This window comes from Lissotriton vulgaris, chromosome 11, assembly GCF_964263255.1.
Source record: "Lissotriton vulgaris chromosome 11, aLisVul1.2, whole genome shotgun sequence".
NCBI classification, from domain to species: domain Eukaryota; kingdom Metazoa; phylum Chordata; class Amphibia; order Caudata; family Salamandridae; genus Lissotriton; species Lissotriton vulgaris.
Genome location: NC_141699.1, coordinates 530,136,341 through 530,151,351, shown reverse-complemented (window position 1 = coordinate 530,151,351; position 15,011 = coordinate 530,136,341). Strand labels below are relative to the sequence as shown.

Below are 15,011 nucleotides of genomic sequence, written 5' to 3'. Positions count from 1 at the left end.
TCTCTCATGTGTATAGTATTAAGGGGAATGAGGAAACAATTTTAGTTCCTGATTTGCAAAATTGTGGAGATTCTGCTGGTTTCTTGCCTATTGAGATACATATTACTCATGATGAGGTATTAATGGCTATTAATGCCAGTAAAGGAGGTAAGGCACCAGGACCTTTAGATCTGTTCAAATGTAACCCAGGGTTATGGTCTCCCTTGTTAACTCTGGTTTTAGAAGCATGTTGTGCAAAGGGATTTATTAAGTCTTGGTCGGAGTCCGTGATAATTCCAATCTTTAAAAAAGGGGATCAATAAAATCCAGCTTGCTACCGACCCATTTCCGTTCTAGATTCCCTGGTGAAAATAGAAGGAAGGATAGTTCTTAATAGACTTCAAACATGGGCGAAGATAATATTTTAAGTCCGGTTCAAAATGGTTTTAGATAGGGTCTGGGAACAAACGAGCAGGTTTTAAACCTCTGTATTTTAATGGGCAAGTATACTCAAGCTAAGACTGGGAAATTTTACGTGGCATTTGTCGATCTTACTGCCGCATTCGATTGTGTCATTCATACTAGATTGTGGAAAATCCTTGAGGACTTAAAAATTGATCCGGTATTGGTGCAATTTCTGAGACAATTATATGCGGAGGCCACTGCTAAGATGAGGTACGGATTAAAGGGCAAATGTACGGCCCCATTCCGCGTGGAGAAGGGTGTGAGACAAGGCTTTGTCCTGGCACCGCTCCTTTTCACCCTGTATACCAACACCCTAGAAGAGGAATTGATGACCAGGGCGAAAGATCCACCACAGATTAACAACAAGCCGATAGTTTCCCTTCTCTACGCGGATGATGCAGTATTAATGGCTAGAACTGAACTGGGCCTACAAAGAGCCCTTGCCGCAAATGTTAGTTTCATGGATAATCGGGGCCTAACACTCAATGTAAAAAAAACTTTTGTAATGTTTTGCGGGAAGGGGAAAATTAAATGTAGAATCATGTCAGTAGGGAACTGCAGGGTAGATGCCACTAAAATGTTCTCTTACTTGGGGTCCTAGTTGAGGATACTGGATCCTGGAGACTTATGGTTAAGAGTAGGAGTCTCCCTTTTAGGTAGTCTACCGCGGCAGTGGTTCATTAAAAAAAAATGGACAAAAGGCCACCAGGGATTCGTCTTAAAATTTATCAAGCCAAGTATTGCAATATTTGGGGCGGGAGTATGGGGTTTTTATGATGTTTCTCCAATTCAGTTAGTAGAAAATGCTTTTTTAAGGTTTATTTTAGCAGTACCACAGAGCTCTTCAGTTTTAAATTGTCACAGAGAATTGGGGATTCACTATAGTTTAGATGCAATTAAAATGCAACCTATCTTACTGCGGCATCGAGTCTGGACCTCTATCAGTACAGGTTTGAATAGAGATATTATCAATGGCTCCATGAAATTGGATCATGCAAATAAAATTTCCTGGCTGAATTATGTAGAAATATTTTAATGGATTTGGGCAGACCCGATTTTTATATTTCTCCAGAAACCTTGAGTTCTATCTCAAGGAAGGAGTTTAAATTATTATGCATGACACATTTAGAGTCCTTAAGAGCTGAGTTAGAACAGAATAAATGTATGGTGATCCAGCTTCAATTGACTCTGGTCACCAACGTATTCAACCTTATCTGGAATGGTGCACAGGAGGGTACAATAGATTTGTCCTCACAAGGCTTAGGTTCGACACTTTTCATCATCTGGTTACTTTTCCAGTCGTTAGTGATTGGTCCAGAGATCTTTGTCATTGCCCATGAGACAACATATCATTTCAATCAACAATCCATGTGATTTTATTTTGTAAATTCTATTTAAATGAAAGAGCAAGATGCATCCTGCCATTTGGGCTGGAGGCAATGTCGTCCAGCGTTCTTATATTTACAAATATTGGAAAATGTTTATTGCGTAGGTATTATGACTACATTTTTAAAAAGTACAGTGAGGAAAAGAAAAAGCATAACTGGATATAACTTACACTGAAAAGTGCTCTGTCGGTTTAGTGGAATTTGTATAGTGAATTTTATTTTTATTGTATGAATTGTTTTTATTGTTTGCTTTTATGATTTCAAAAGATGTCTAAAATCAAATAAAGTATTCTTACTGACTGAGTATGGATTTTGTGTTATGTTTAACTGATTGTAAGATAAACAGCGTTGGTGTTTAGATGGAAGGTTTATTAAATTCTACGCATACCTCCATCAGAGCAACAGAATACCATTTTAAATAAACAATTACCATCACTGATCTTACCAAATTGACGTACTTAATAACTTCAAAAATCTTCTTACGCACCAAATCTCGACTCTGGTTGTATTTTTTATACTGAAAGAAAACAGATGAAAACAGCATTACACTTGATCAAATGGTTGTAATGAGTGTAGTGTAAAGAAAGGTTACTTGCCTGGATTAACAGTTATTTATAGTGCATTACTTTCCTCACTTTATCTTCCTCATATGAATTACTTCGTTAGTTCTCCTCAAGCTATAGGAGAACCTTAGAACACTTTTTAAAATCATTACTTCTTTTTCTATTAACCATCAATCAATCAATCAATCAGTGAGAGGAGCAAGGGTGTTCCAGGCTTTGGTGGCGAGGTAGGAGGTCCTGGTCTTGCGGATGTGAGGGATGGTAGCAGGGGCCAGTTCAGCAGAGCAGAGGTTTCTGCTGGGTATGAGTAATGAGAGGCAGTGTTTCAGGTATGCTTGTTCGGGATTGTGGAGGGATTTGTATGCGTGCGTGAGGAGCTTGAGTGTGACTCTTTTGTTGACTGGGAGCAAATTATATTCTCGCTGGCCCCAAGAACTCACTCTAGGTATCCAGGGCACTGCCACAACATACGCAACTTCAGAACCCTGTCAGACCACGAGATACCAACATAGGAGAATCCGTTGTAAAATACGTTGTAAAATACGCGACCCAGAAAAGCTAGCAGCTGCTGCAAAAACAATGTGGGAAGAAATAAAACTCACTGAAGGAAGCACCGTCCATGCCTGGGAAATTTTTACCAAAGCTATGGGCCAACCCGCCCCACCTGCCGTCACCCAACCAGTACAAAAAGTGCCTCAGCCAGAACAAAGCATCTGGGCAGGAACAAACCAGTGCACCCACTTGTCATCAAGTGAGCATGCCGAATTAAGACACCTAAGGGGCGACATAAACAGAGCAATTCGCTCTATCCGCCAAAACAGCGCAACTGTCGGCACCATAGATGCACTAAGAAAACTTCGAACAAGGAAAAAGAAAATCATCTGGCGTGCAAAAAAGGAATACAAAGAATCACTCTGGGCTAAACTACTCCATGATGCCAAAATGAATAACAGTGCCAGATTCTCGCAAACGGTCAAGAGCATCGAAAATCCATCGGCACCCAGGATCAACTCCTACATAACGGAGGACGTTTGGACAACCTATCTGCAACACTACTTTAATGTAGGCCCCCAAAGCAACTTGCAAAAATCAGCTGAGTTCTATGCTGACCTATCTCGGCCCACCTTTTATAGGAACAATCTACCACCTAGTTCCTCCCTAAAAACGATCGAGGACAGAATACAGCACGCCACCAAGAGGGTGCCCCCTGGCCAAACGGCTTGCCCCCATTGTTATACAAACAAGATCAAAAGTATTGGTCTGGCTCATTACTAAAGCTCTTTGGCAACATTACTACAACAGGAACAATCCCAGAATCCTGGAAAGGCTCAATCCTCTCGCCTATCTATAAAAAAGGCTGTAAAAGTGAACCAAAAAACTACAGGCTCATCGCCCTCATTGACATCGAGGCCAAGTACTACGCGGGACTTATTCTAGCCGACCTTCGGGAATGGGCAAGGGAAAAGGCCTTAATTCCAATTAACCAAACAGGCTTCCAGGAAAACCTGGGGACCACCACAAACATCCTGGCTTTTTCCCTTTTAGCCGATTCGACAAAAGCAGCAAGAAAACCATTATTTGTCTGTTTCATCGATTACAAAGCTGCCTTTGACAGCATAGATCGAGGAAAGCTATGGTCAAAGCTAGTACGATGGGAAATTCCTCCCGCACTTCTGAATCAACTCATCCTACTACATTCAGATACATGGGTCCAAATAAAACTGGGGAGTGGTACAATCGTATCCAGGCGGATCCCAACCTCCAGAGGCTTAAAGCAGGGGTGCGTTTTGGCCCCTACTCTATTTAACCTCTTCGTGGCTGATCTTTCAACTGACCTAGATAATTGTAACCATCATGCACCAAACCTGGGAGGCCTCCCTCTCTCAAATTTACTGTACGCCGACGACCTGATTTTAATCAGCCAAACCCCAGTCGGCTTACAACACCTGCTCCATACTACGAACAACCACGCCTCAAAAAACGGGTCAGAAATCAACTTAGAAAAGTCACAAATAATGGTGCTAAACCAGCGCAACCCAAAAAAGCGACTGAAATGGCAGCTGGGTGAGAGAGAACTTGAAGTTGTCCACGACTATAAATATCTAGGAATTATCTTTGATAAGAATGGGACATATGACCAACAAAAAGAGGTGATTCAGAGACGAGGAACCATCTTAGCAATCACCCTGAAAAATCTTAAAAGCAAAATAGCAGGACCAAACCTGCTCCCGCTGCTTGAAGTGCTTCGCGCAAAGCTGCTGCCCACGCTCACATACGGCAGCGAGGCCTTGCGAGGGTCGGACGAAGAAACCCTCAATAAAACGGTTGCTAAAGCTTTAAGAATAATCTTCAAGCTTCCTAAATACACCTCCCCAGCCCAACTACGCCTCGAATTTGGAATAGTAAACCAGAGAATAAGCAGGAAGGCCGCGTATGTAAAGAACTGGTATAAAATAAAGAGTGCAGAGGCGGGCTCGCTGAACTCATTCCTATGGAAGGAAATCTCAAGGAAACATGCCTCACCGGCCAAAGACTACCTCCAATCAGGGATCAGCTTGTTAGCCCTGGAGAATATATGGGAGTCAGGACTCCCATTCAAGACCGTAAAAGACCTGGTGAATAAGTCAACAAAGCTCGTCTCCACCGCAAATGATAAAGAATGTCTAAATAAGAGGGCCCATAGCTGGTTCGTGATACAAAGTTATCCAAAATGCTCACCACAACCGTACTTCGGTACCAGCTTTTCAGGGCCTTTAAAAGAAGGCTTCTTGGCCCTGAGGATGGGCATCCTTCCTGTCAAACCACATTTGCCCCCCTGGAAACGAATATTCACATCTACACAATGCAGACTATGTGGCGAAACTAAAGAAGATATGCTGCATCTCCTATGCATATGTAAGTTCCTAGACCGGGAGAGGAGAGAACTGCTAAAACCGCATCTAAATGAAATGCATATCCGGACGTGCAGACAGGCAGTGAAGGCGTGCTTCAGCGGGGCCAACGTTAAACTAACCTGCTGCTTCGTCCGCTACATGAAAACTGCCCAAATAAAGCTTCTCGCCGCAGCCTGAGCACAGTTGCGCTCACCCAAGCTCTTTTATCCGGCAATTCTCTTTGACTTCCACTACGTTCTGACCCTGAGGCAGTCGTCCACAACCACACAATAGACTATTAGAACTACGGACACTGGCGTCACCCCCAGACGGGGACTCACCCTTACTTCTTCCTTAAATTTTATACCTTCATCACAAACAAACTGTATGTCATTTTAACCCGAAAATTGGTCGATTTTAATGCATATCCATCACGTTGTTTTTTTTTTTTAAGAAATATGAAATGATGCCACATATATGTATCCTTTTATAAATTTTTTACTGATGTGTGTACTGCTAAGATTTTAATTAATCAAGCAATAAACTTACTTACTTACTATTCTCGCTGGTGTTTGGAGATGTGGCTGCTGTAGTGGATTATGAGGACCAGTCTGGCTGTGGCATTCTGAATGTTCTGTAGTTTCCTAAGGATTTTCTGGGAGACGCCTGTGTAGAGTATGTTGCCATGGTCGAGTCTGCTGCTGATGAGTGCATGGGTGATCATCTGTCTGCCCTCAGTGGGGATCCATCTGAAGATCTTTTGAAGAATGCGTAGAGTAAAGAAGCATGATGTGGAGACAGAGATGATCTGGCGATTCATCGCGGACGAGGAGTCCAGTTTGATGGCGAGGTTTTGAGAGTGGTCCGTGGGTTGTGGGGAGGTTTCCTAGTGCAGTAAGCCACCAGGAGTCTTCCAAAGCAGAGGTGTTGGGCCCCAAGATGAGGACTTTGGTCTTGTCCAAGTTGAGCTTGAGGCAGCTGTCTCTAATCCAGGTAGCGACGGCCTTCATCGCATCATGGAATTTTGTTTCTGCCGATTGTGGGCTCGGTGGTGAGGGAGAGGATCATCTGGATGTCATCAGCGTAGGAGACAATGTTGAGTCTGTCGTCCTGACTATGGCTGAAAGTGAGGCCATGTAGACATGGATGGAGCCACGGGGGGATTTCGCAGCTGATCTCCGTGTGTTTTGGGAGGAACGGTGGTAGTCTGACACTCTGTGTTCTACCGGTGAAGAAGGAAGCGATTTGTCGTGGATGCCGGCATTGTGGAGTCTCGTGCTTAGGGTGCAGTAGAAGACGGTGTCAAAGGCTGCTGACAGGTCCAGGAAGATAAAGGCTGCTGTTTTGCCCTGCTTGAGGAGGGAAACAATGTCATCGGTGGTGGTGAGGAGGGAGTTCTCGGTGTTGTGGTTGCTTCAGAAGCCAGATTGAGAGGAGTCCAGAATGTAGTTGGCTTTGATGAACTTGCAGAGTTGGTCATTGATAGCCTTCTCAATGACCTTGGCTGGCAAGAAGAGCAGGATATGGGTCTGAAATAACTGTGGTCTGTCGGGTGGGCGGGTGGTTTCTTTAGCAGGGGGGTGATCTTTGCATGTCTCCAGTTGTCAGGGAAATTGGCGGTCTTAACGGAGCAGTTGATGGTGTGGCATATTGGGTGATGGGGGTGGTGGCTCTGTGGAAGATGTGGTGCAGAGAGTGGTCTGAAGGTGCTCCAGAATAAATACTCTTCACGATCCTGAGAGTGTCATCCATGGTGAGCAGGGTCCAGTTGAGCAACATCTGATCGGTGGGCGGTCTCATCGTGTGTGGTGGTGGCAGGAGGGATGGGTGGGTATTGGGTGTCGAAGCTGTCATAGATCTGCTTGAACTTGTGGTGGAAGTAGGTGCTGAGTCTGTTGCAGAGGTCTTAGGAGAGTGGGACTTCTGTGGTTTTGCTGTTGGGTTTGGTGAATTCCTTGTTGATGGCGAAGAGTTATTTTCTGTTTTGTGTGTTGGTATTGATTCTGTCTTTGAGAGGCACTTTCTTTGTAGTTGTGAGGAGGAGGTGTTGTCCGATGACATTGGCTTTCAATTCTGGGTGGGCTTCTGGGGTTTTGTTGTTCCTTCATCTCTTCTCGAGCCATCTACAGGTGCGTCTGGACTCATGGAGGGCAGCAGTGAACCAACTGGCTTTCTTGGGGTGTTGTTTGCTAGGTAATTTCTTGAGGAGCGTTAGCATGTCGGAGAAGTTGGAGGGCCATATGTGGGGGTTGTGAGCTGCAGTAATGGCATCTGTAGATGTTGGCAATGTGGTTGTGGTTTAGGTGGCACTAAGATGTTCTCCACTGACCTTGTTCCTGTTATTAGAGGGGGGAGTGGATGCCCTGGTGTACGGAGGTTTTGGTAAAGGCGAAAGGAACACGGTGTTGGTTGGTCCAGAGGAGTTCAGAAGTGAAGCTGTAGGTGATGTTTTTGCAGGCAGGGAAGATGGGGTTGAACATATGTCCTGCTGCATGGGTTGGAGAGGTGACTAGCTGCTCGAGTCCGATGTTGGTGAGGTACTCCAGAAGGGATCCAGAGTTCTGGTCATAGTTCCTCAATAGTTCCTCTATGTGAATAGGGCCCCTAAAATCATATAGATGAAGCTCTTCTATTCTACGACAAGGTCTGAATGCATGTAATGCTGATATGTTCTTTCTGCTCAATCAGGCACTCCAGATTCTATGTTCAAAACAGCACGTGGTTTGGTGGGGGTGGGCGGCCATTAATAATACAGGGACAATGCACACAAGGTCAACATTGATCAGGTGGGGGCAGGGGGGTAAGAAGGCTTGGGAAAAAGGCATGATATGCAAAATTGTGCAACTTGAAAAGAGTGCTATGCCTCATTTGCATGTTGAAAGTTCGAGTATGAGATATTTATCAAACGTGATCATTCCTCACAATAAGCTGATAGAATTTACCATGTGTGGTAAATTCCCCACCCTATTCCAACCAACTTTTAATGAAGGCCAGTATGTTTTTAACCTACAGGTATAGAATACACTCATAGCATGACTTTCCATTTTCTTTAAAATGTTCATACGTTTTTATAAAATGCTTTCAGAGCCAAGACACCAGATCCCTCATTTACCAGAGGACTGTGTCGCCGGAGCACAACTTTTTAAAATGATCTGGTGGCTCAGGCCTCTCAATCATATCTATGAGGCAACACAAAGCCACCCTGCGTGGCTTTGCATGGCCTCATACATATAGAGTACTTCAAGCAGGTGTTCTATGGGTGTTGCTGTGGGTGTTTCCACTCAACACCCATGGAATTTGACACTGCCCCAGATTTTTAACATTACATAAACCTGGGACAGCGCCTAAAACTTACACCTCCCAGAAGACAGCGTATGTTGTTTCCTCTTTTAACATGTGCTGCGTTCTGCAGCTTACATAGAATGAAAAAAAATGCCTCCTGTGATTGTTTTTGTGCAGGAAGGTGCACAATCATGCTGACAACACAGACACGCTTGAACCATGGTACAAGGGTTTCTACGTTCGCTCAGCTGCAAATTATGCGCCGGCTGAAAGGACAGGACTGCAGCATATCTTTTATATTTGGTACATATCTGCCCTTCGGAATTGGTGTAGGGCAGCACAGCAAAATGACTTGCGGCGCTGCCCTACATAAATTCTGTATAAAAGAGGTCCCAGGTTTATAGATACAAGGTTTTGATACAGCTTGATAAACCCATCTTAAAAAGAAGATCCTATCTATACTACTATTATAAAGGAAGAACTTTGAACCTTTGAGGCGGGTAAACTCGGGAACCACAGCGCCAATCCACACACCCGATACATCGTTGTAATCGTCAGGGTGTGCAGATGGACATAGGCTATATAAACTTAATAAACACACGTTATTTAAAAAATGTACCGAAAAAAAAGTAGTCCCTTGGAAGAAGCGCCGGCTGCAACGTGCGTGCCTGACGTGAGGAGCGCGGGGAGGAGCGGCGTCCAGGAGCGTGAGGAGGACCGGCGGACATGGCGCAGGGAGGAGCGGTGAGGAGCGGCGGACAGGCGGTGAGGAGCGGGGGACAGGCGGGGAGGAGTGGTGAGCGGCGGATGAGGTAGGTTATTTATTTATTTATTTAGGAGTGGTGAGCGGCGGAAAAATAAAGCAAAAATGAAAATCGTGAGCAAGATGAAGCAAATGGAGCATTACAAAAGTGAGCCAAAAGGTGCATTACAGGAGGAAAAAGTTATGTGTGCAGGTTACAAAAGCGTACATCGTGAGCAAGAGGAAGCAAACGGAGCATTACAAAAGTGAGCCAAATGGTGCATTACAGGAGGAAAAAGTTACGTGTGCAGGTTACAAAAGCGTACAAAGTAAACATAGAGGTATAGGAGGAAAAAGTGACGTGTGAAGGTAGCAAGAGGAAGCAAAAGGAGCATTAAAAAAGTGAGCCAAACAGTGCATTACAGGAGGAAAAAGTTATGTGTGCAGGTTACAAAAGCGTAGAAAGTAAACTTAGAGGTATAGGAGGAAAAAGTGACGTGTGCAGGTAGCAAGAGGAAGCAAACGGAGCATTAAAAAAGTGAGCCAAACGGTGCATTACAGGAGGAAAAAGTTATGTGTACAGGTTACAAAAGCGTACAAAGTAAACATACAGGTATACTACTGCAATATATGGAGGAAGGCTCCAGGGGACCCAAGGCCAACGTCGGGGCGGGCGGGGGCCCTGAAGCCTAATTGCTCCCGGACAACGTCGGGACAGGCTACTAGTCTGCTATAAAGAAAGAGGCGTATCTCCACTGACATTGTAAGAGGTTCACCTGCCACAAACCATACATCTATGCTCACACAGTAAGAATCATGGTCACTTAGTGGCAAAACATGGGTGCAGCTTTAATTTTCTGTGCAGCTTGAGATGCTTTGTTGATAGCCATAAAATATCCCTGCTTGTCATTGTCACCTCTTGGCTTGTCTCTTGTATTGATCCCTTGCCTTATTTAAGTACTCACTAACATTCTTCTATGTTTTCCGCAAACTGTAGATGCTCTTGTATACCAAGCAGTTTAGGGTCGCTGAAAGGCTTTCATCCAAAGAGAGGCACTATGGATAAAAACAATGAGACTAAAAAAACAGAGAGTCATATGTAGACTAAATCTACTGATTGCTTTGTGAGAGTTCAGCTACATAAATGTGTTGAAATCAATGCTGTCGGTCCTAGGAGAAATAATGCAGGTATTTTTCCTATTTCTAGTTGGTCCTCTTCGTTTGAATAATGGTCTGGGTCTGATTGGTAAAGGAGAGCTTCACCCCATACAGAATGCTTCCGAAATGTGGATACAAACTTTGGACCATTATCAGAAATGATTTCTGGAAATAAATAAAACATGTGCCCATAACACAAGTAGTAAGATTAGCTCATAGGCCTGAAAAGTCAATGGTATCTCTTATTTAGTACAAATACCCCTTTATTGAGCACATTTCAACAGACACCATGATGTTATCACACTGATGGTCATTGTAGGCAGGTGGAACTTTCTGGCATAGATACCACCACTTTTTGGATGGGGTCAGTGTGTTTTGACTGCAGTTCATTTCGAGCCTGGTTGCTCTCTCCTCTAAATTATATGGTAAGTACTTTGTAAACCCACAAAATTGACACACTGAGGCTACCACTGTAAATCCCAAGTAGATTGTTTTGAGGTACCCAGAGCATTGGTACCCAGGGCATTAGTACCCAGGGCATTGGTACACCAGGGTTCTCTCATGGGCTGCAGCATGTATTAGGCCACCCATGGGAGCCCATCCAAACTGTGTCTGCAATGCTGCCATTGCAGTCTGCATGGAATACTGCTTGCACTTTCACTTTGGATATAAGGTTTCCCTTATATCCCAATTACTGCACTCTTAACCTATAAATCCACCCTAAGGTAGGCCCTTAAGTCCAAGGGTAGGGTGCATGGTTCTAAGTGTGTGGGTACCTCTCACAGACTCCAATTTCTGGGCTTTGTGAGTGTGAAACTGCCATTAAAAGGCATGTAGTGGACACTGGCAAGTTGAGATGTCCAGCTACATAATGGCTGCCCCAAAACTGGTATCAAACATGTTGGAATCAGGCAACTACACCGACTCTAGTATTAGTTGCATGATGCCATGTACTGGGGGGCTCCATAGAGGACCACCCAATACCTGCCTGTATAGCCTTACATGGTCTGCCTGCCAGATCACGCTGCTGCTGACCCTAGACACTGTTCTTCCCACTGCTTTAGCAGGGGAAGCTGAACAAAGAATTTCCTATGAAGGAGAGGTGTGACCACCTCTTGTTTAAAATTAGATAGGATGGGCGTTTCTGAGTGCCACAAGACTGCATTGAAGGGCATATTTGGTGCCCTCCTTCCATAAACCAATTTAGCCTAGTTCAGGAGCCCTTGTCTCCTGTTCTGGTGTGATACTGCACAACAGACAGGGTCCAACACCCTGTCCAGCTCCTCCCTAGGGAGGAGCTCAGAGCTCGTCCAGGTTGTCACTTACTTTGACTATGTTAGATATTGGCCTTTGGGAGTATCTGACTGGCTAGGCCAGCTGAGTAGCATCCCTGACCCCCTCTGATTTGTGGGTCATCTAGAAGAGATCCTTCCTCTTTCTATGGTTACTTAAGGGCTCCCCTGCAAGTAAGTCTTAAGATTTGTGCCAACAACAACTTCATGATCTGAAGGCCTGTCATCTGAAAACTGCCGAAAGACTCTTCCTCTGGTGGGCAAAGGATAATTCTCTGCTGCTCTTTGAGCCAGGACCAAAGACAAAACTGCTTTGGTGGGAAGATTCCTGCTACATATTCATCCCTGTGCGTCTTTAAGTTCCGCAACTGTGCGGCCATGTAAACTCCCAGACACCAAGGACTCAGTCAGTCAGTAATTCTTTATTCGGTGATTAGAAAACAACATAAAAGCACAATTATATACAAGTTAAAATACAATTAACTCATTATCTGAAACCTGACTGGATTTTACACATGGATTAAAAAAAGGATAAAAAATTCATTATGACAATCAGTTTCAAGCCTGCCCCATGGTTTCCCTTAATCTTTGATAAAATTCATAATGCAAGAGAGTGTCCTAGGCTCATTTGCCCTTTGCAGAAAAACTAAAGCGTCTTTAGCATGATTCGATTTGGCTTGTTTTAAAATTTCAACCAAAAATCTACACCTGGGTATTGTATAAAAGGAACACAAAAGTACAAAATGATGGGTATCCAGTGGAGATTTATAGTCGCAGTCGCAGGCACCCTTCTGCTCAATTGTCAATGTAAAACCTGGCGGATCAGCCAGTAGATGTGATAAACGATTGAGCCTAAAACAAGACATTAAAAACCTGTCCTGTGCATTATACATGAGAAAGAGATACGGTTCCATCCCCTCGGTGGTTTTAACAAGGCAATGGGCGCTTACTGAGTGTTTGGTCCCTTCAAAAGCGGTACTTGTACTAGATCGTGTAACTAGATCTAAAAGTATAACATTACTTTCAATGTTATACTTTTAGATCCAGTTACATGATCTAGTACAAGTACCGCTTACATTTTATTTTTTAGATCCACACCGACTAATAAATACCTCTGGTGATGACCTATTTTTTAACTCACACCTTTTACTCACCCTTACTCTGTGGGGGCATCTTTTCGATTTTTCATTTCTGGACACTGCAAATCTAGACCAGAGGAGCCTCTGGATGAGGCAGGCACCCAGCACGTCCTATGGTATCCAATGATAACTGCCACAACTACAATGTGGGGCGGATGAAAGATATATACCGCAATACCGACATACATTGAGTTTTTGAGGATACCATAGTCATTCTATCCAACAGTTTAGAATTGTAACTAGTGTCCATTTTCTGCACCTGATTGCCTCCATACTTACCCTGGGGCAACAAATGGACATTCATTCCTCCTCCCTACTCTTTTGATTACTAAATAAAATAAAAAAATAAAAAAATAAAAAAATGTTTAAAAAATCCCACACTTCAGAGCCATATATAACTTTGTAGCAGCATATGGAACTATATAGGTTCATAACTTGTTCAAGGGACCAGCGACCCAGTCTACGCCCATAATTTGCAATAGCACATTTGAAGATACTACTTTAGAACAATGGTCCTCCACCAAAGGGTTAAATTTAAGTGAACCGTCGAATAGCAAGCCAAGATAGGAGAAAGAGTGTACCCTTTCTAAAGTGTGACTTCCTAATCTACAAGAGAAACTGGTGCAAGGTTTATTGCCTGCCAGCATAACATATGACTTACTTAGGTTCACAGAAAGATTTAGGGTTTCCATAAATTTGGCAAATCCATCAATTAGGATCTGTAAGCTCTTCGGGGTACGGGCTAGCAGGACCGCGTCATCTCCGTACAAGAGTACCGGTATATGACGAGTTCCTGCTCTCAGACAATCTGTCTTTAAATTAATCAGAGCCTGCTCTAGGTTATTAATATAGAACAAGAATAAAAAAGTGGGCCAGGATACAACCCTGCCTCACCCCGCTAGTACACTGGAACGGATCGGTGTTCCCCCCATTCGTGTTATAGCGTACTCTGGCGGTGGTATCCCTATGTAATTCTCTCAAAATATTAATCAGGCCAGGGTCGATTCCCAAATTGCTCATCAGGGACCAGAGTTTGTCCCTTTTAACATTATGAAGGCGGCTGCCAAGTCCATGAACGCCAGATAAATAGCTTCATTGCTGGTTTTAGTGTATTTAGCAACCAGCGTGTAAATGTTCAGGCATTGATCACTTGTAGACCTCCCTGCTTTAAAGCCATACTTGATGTCCGAGATGATGTTATAGTCATCGGTCCACTCAGTAAGGCGATTAAGGATTACCCAACTTAGAATCTTGGCTGAGACGTCTGTCAATGAGACTGGTCAATAGCACTGAGGGTTGTCCCTATCGCCCTTTTTAAAAATCTGGACTATCGTAGTAGTGGACCAGGACCGGGGTAGACCAGACCTAGTTGCAGCGTTTATCACTCTGGTGAGAATTGGGACCCATAACTCAACATTATACAAGTACAAGTCAGGTGGTGTACCGTCAGGTCCGGGAGCTTTATTTTTACTCAAGCCTTTAATTCCAGCAGTTACTTCATCTAAAGTGAAGTCGACTACCTGGCCCTGTTGGACAACCCACCCCACCTCTGAAGGACTTTCCTGTCCGTGGTTATACAAACCCTTGAAATATGTAAACCACAGTTCTGGCAAAATATTTGTCCCAATCTCCGGGGCATTACTGTCCTGGAAACATGGTTTATTAATTATACTCCAGAACTCAGTTATGTCCCTTCTATCCACCGCTTCCCTTAGGTATGCCCATGCTTCCGCCTGGAGTGCTAATTTCCTCTTCTTAACCACACTCTTATATACCTGTCTACTTTGGGCTACTCTTTGTTTATCCCTAGGCCTATTTTTTAAGCTATGTTTTAATTCCCTTAGAACATGCGAACATTCCCCATTGTTAGACCTTTCGCCGACTCAACCCACAACCACGGAAGCGAGGATGGCCCCACTCATCTGCCCTCTCTCGGCCCGCCACACGCACTGTAGTACAGCGTGACCGCGAACCGGGAAAAGGGAGAAGGTAGGAAAATAAGTAAAACAAAGAAAAAGAAAAGCCAAGGCTCTCTCTTTGTTACAGCTCGGCAGACCCTCCTAGTAGTTGGGGTAAAGGAATCCTGACCTGCAGCCACAAAAGACAAGAAACACAGAACAGAAAAAGAAT

The 15,011-nt window shown here is 43.9% G+C and overlaps 1 protein-coding gene across 1 annotated transcript in view; it reads right to left on the bottom strand.

Annotated features, from left to right (window-relative positions):
- LOC147683102 (disintegrin and metalloproteinase domain-containing protein 28-like) overlaps positions 1-15,011 on the bottom strand; it is a 3,314,421-nt gene that overhangs the window by 2,327,360 nt on the left and 972,050 nt on the right. Inside the window, exon 4 of the mRNA XM_086942499.1 lies at positions 2,278-2,349. Coding sequence (XP_086798625.1) covers positions 2,278-2,349 — 72 coding nt within the window. The remainder of the gene's footprint in view (positions 1-2,277; positions 2,350-15,011) is intronic.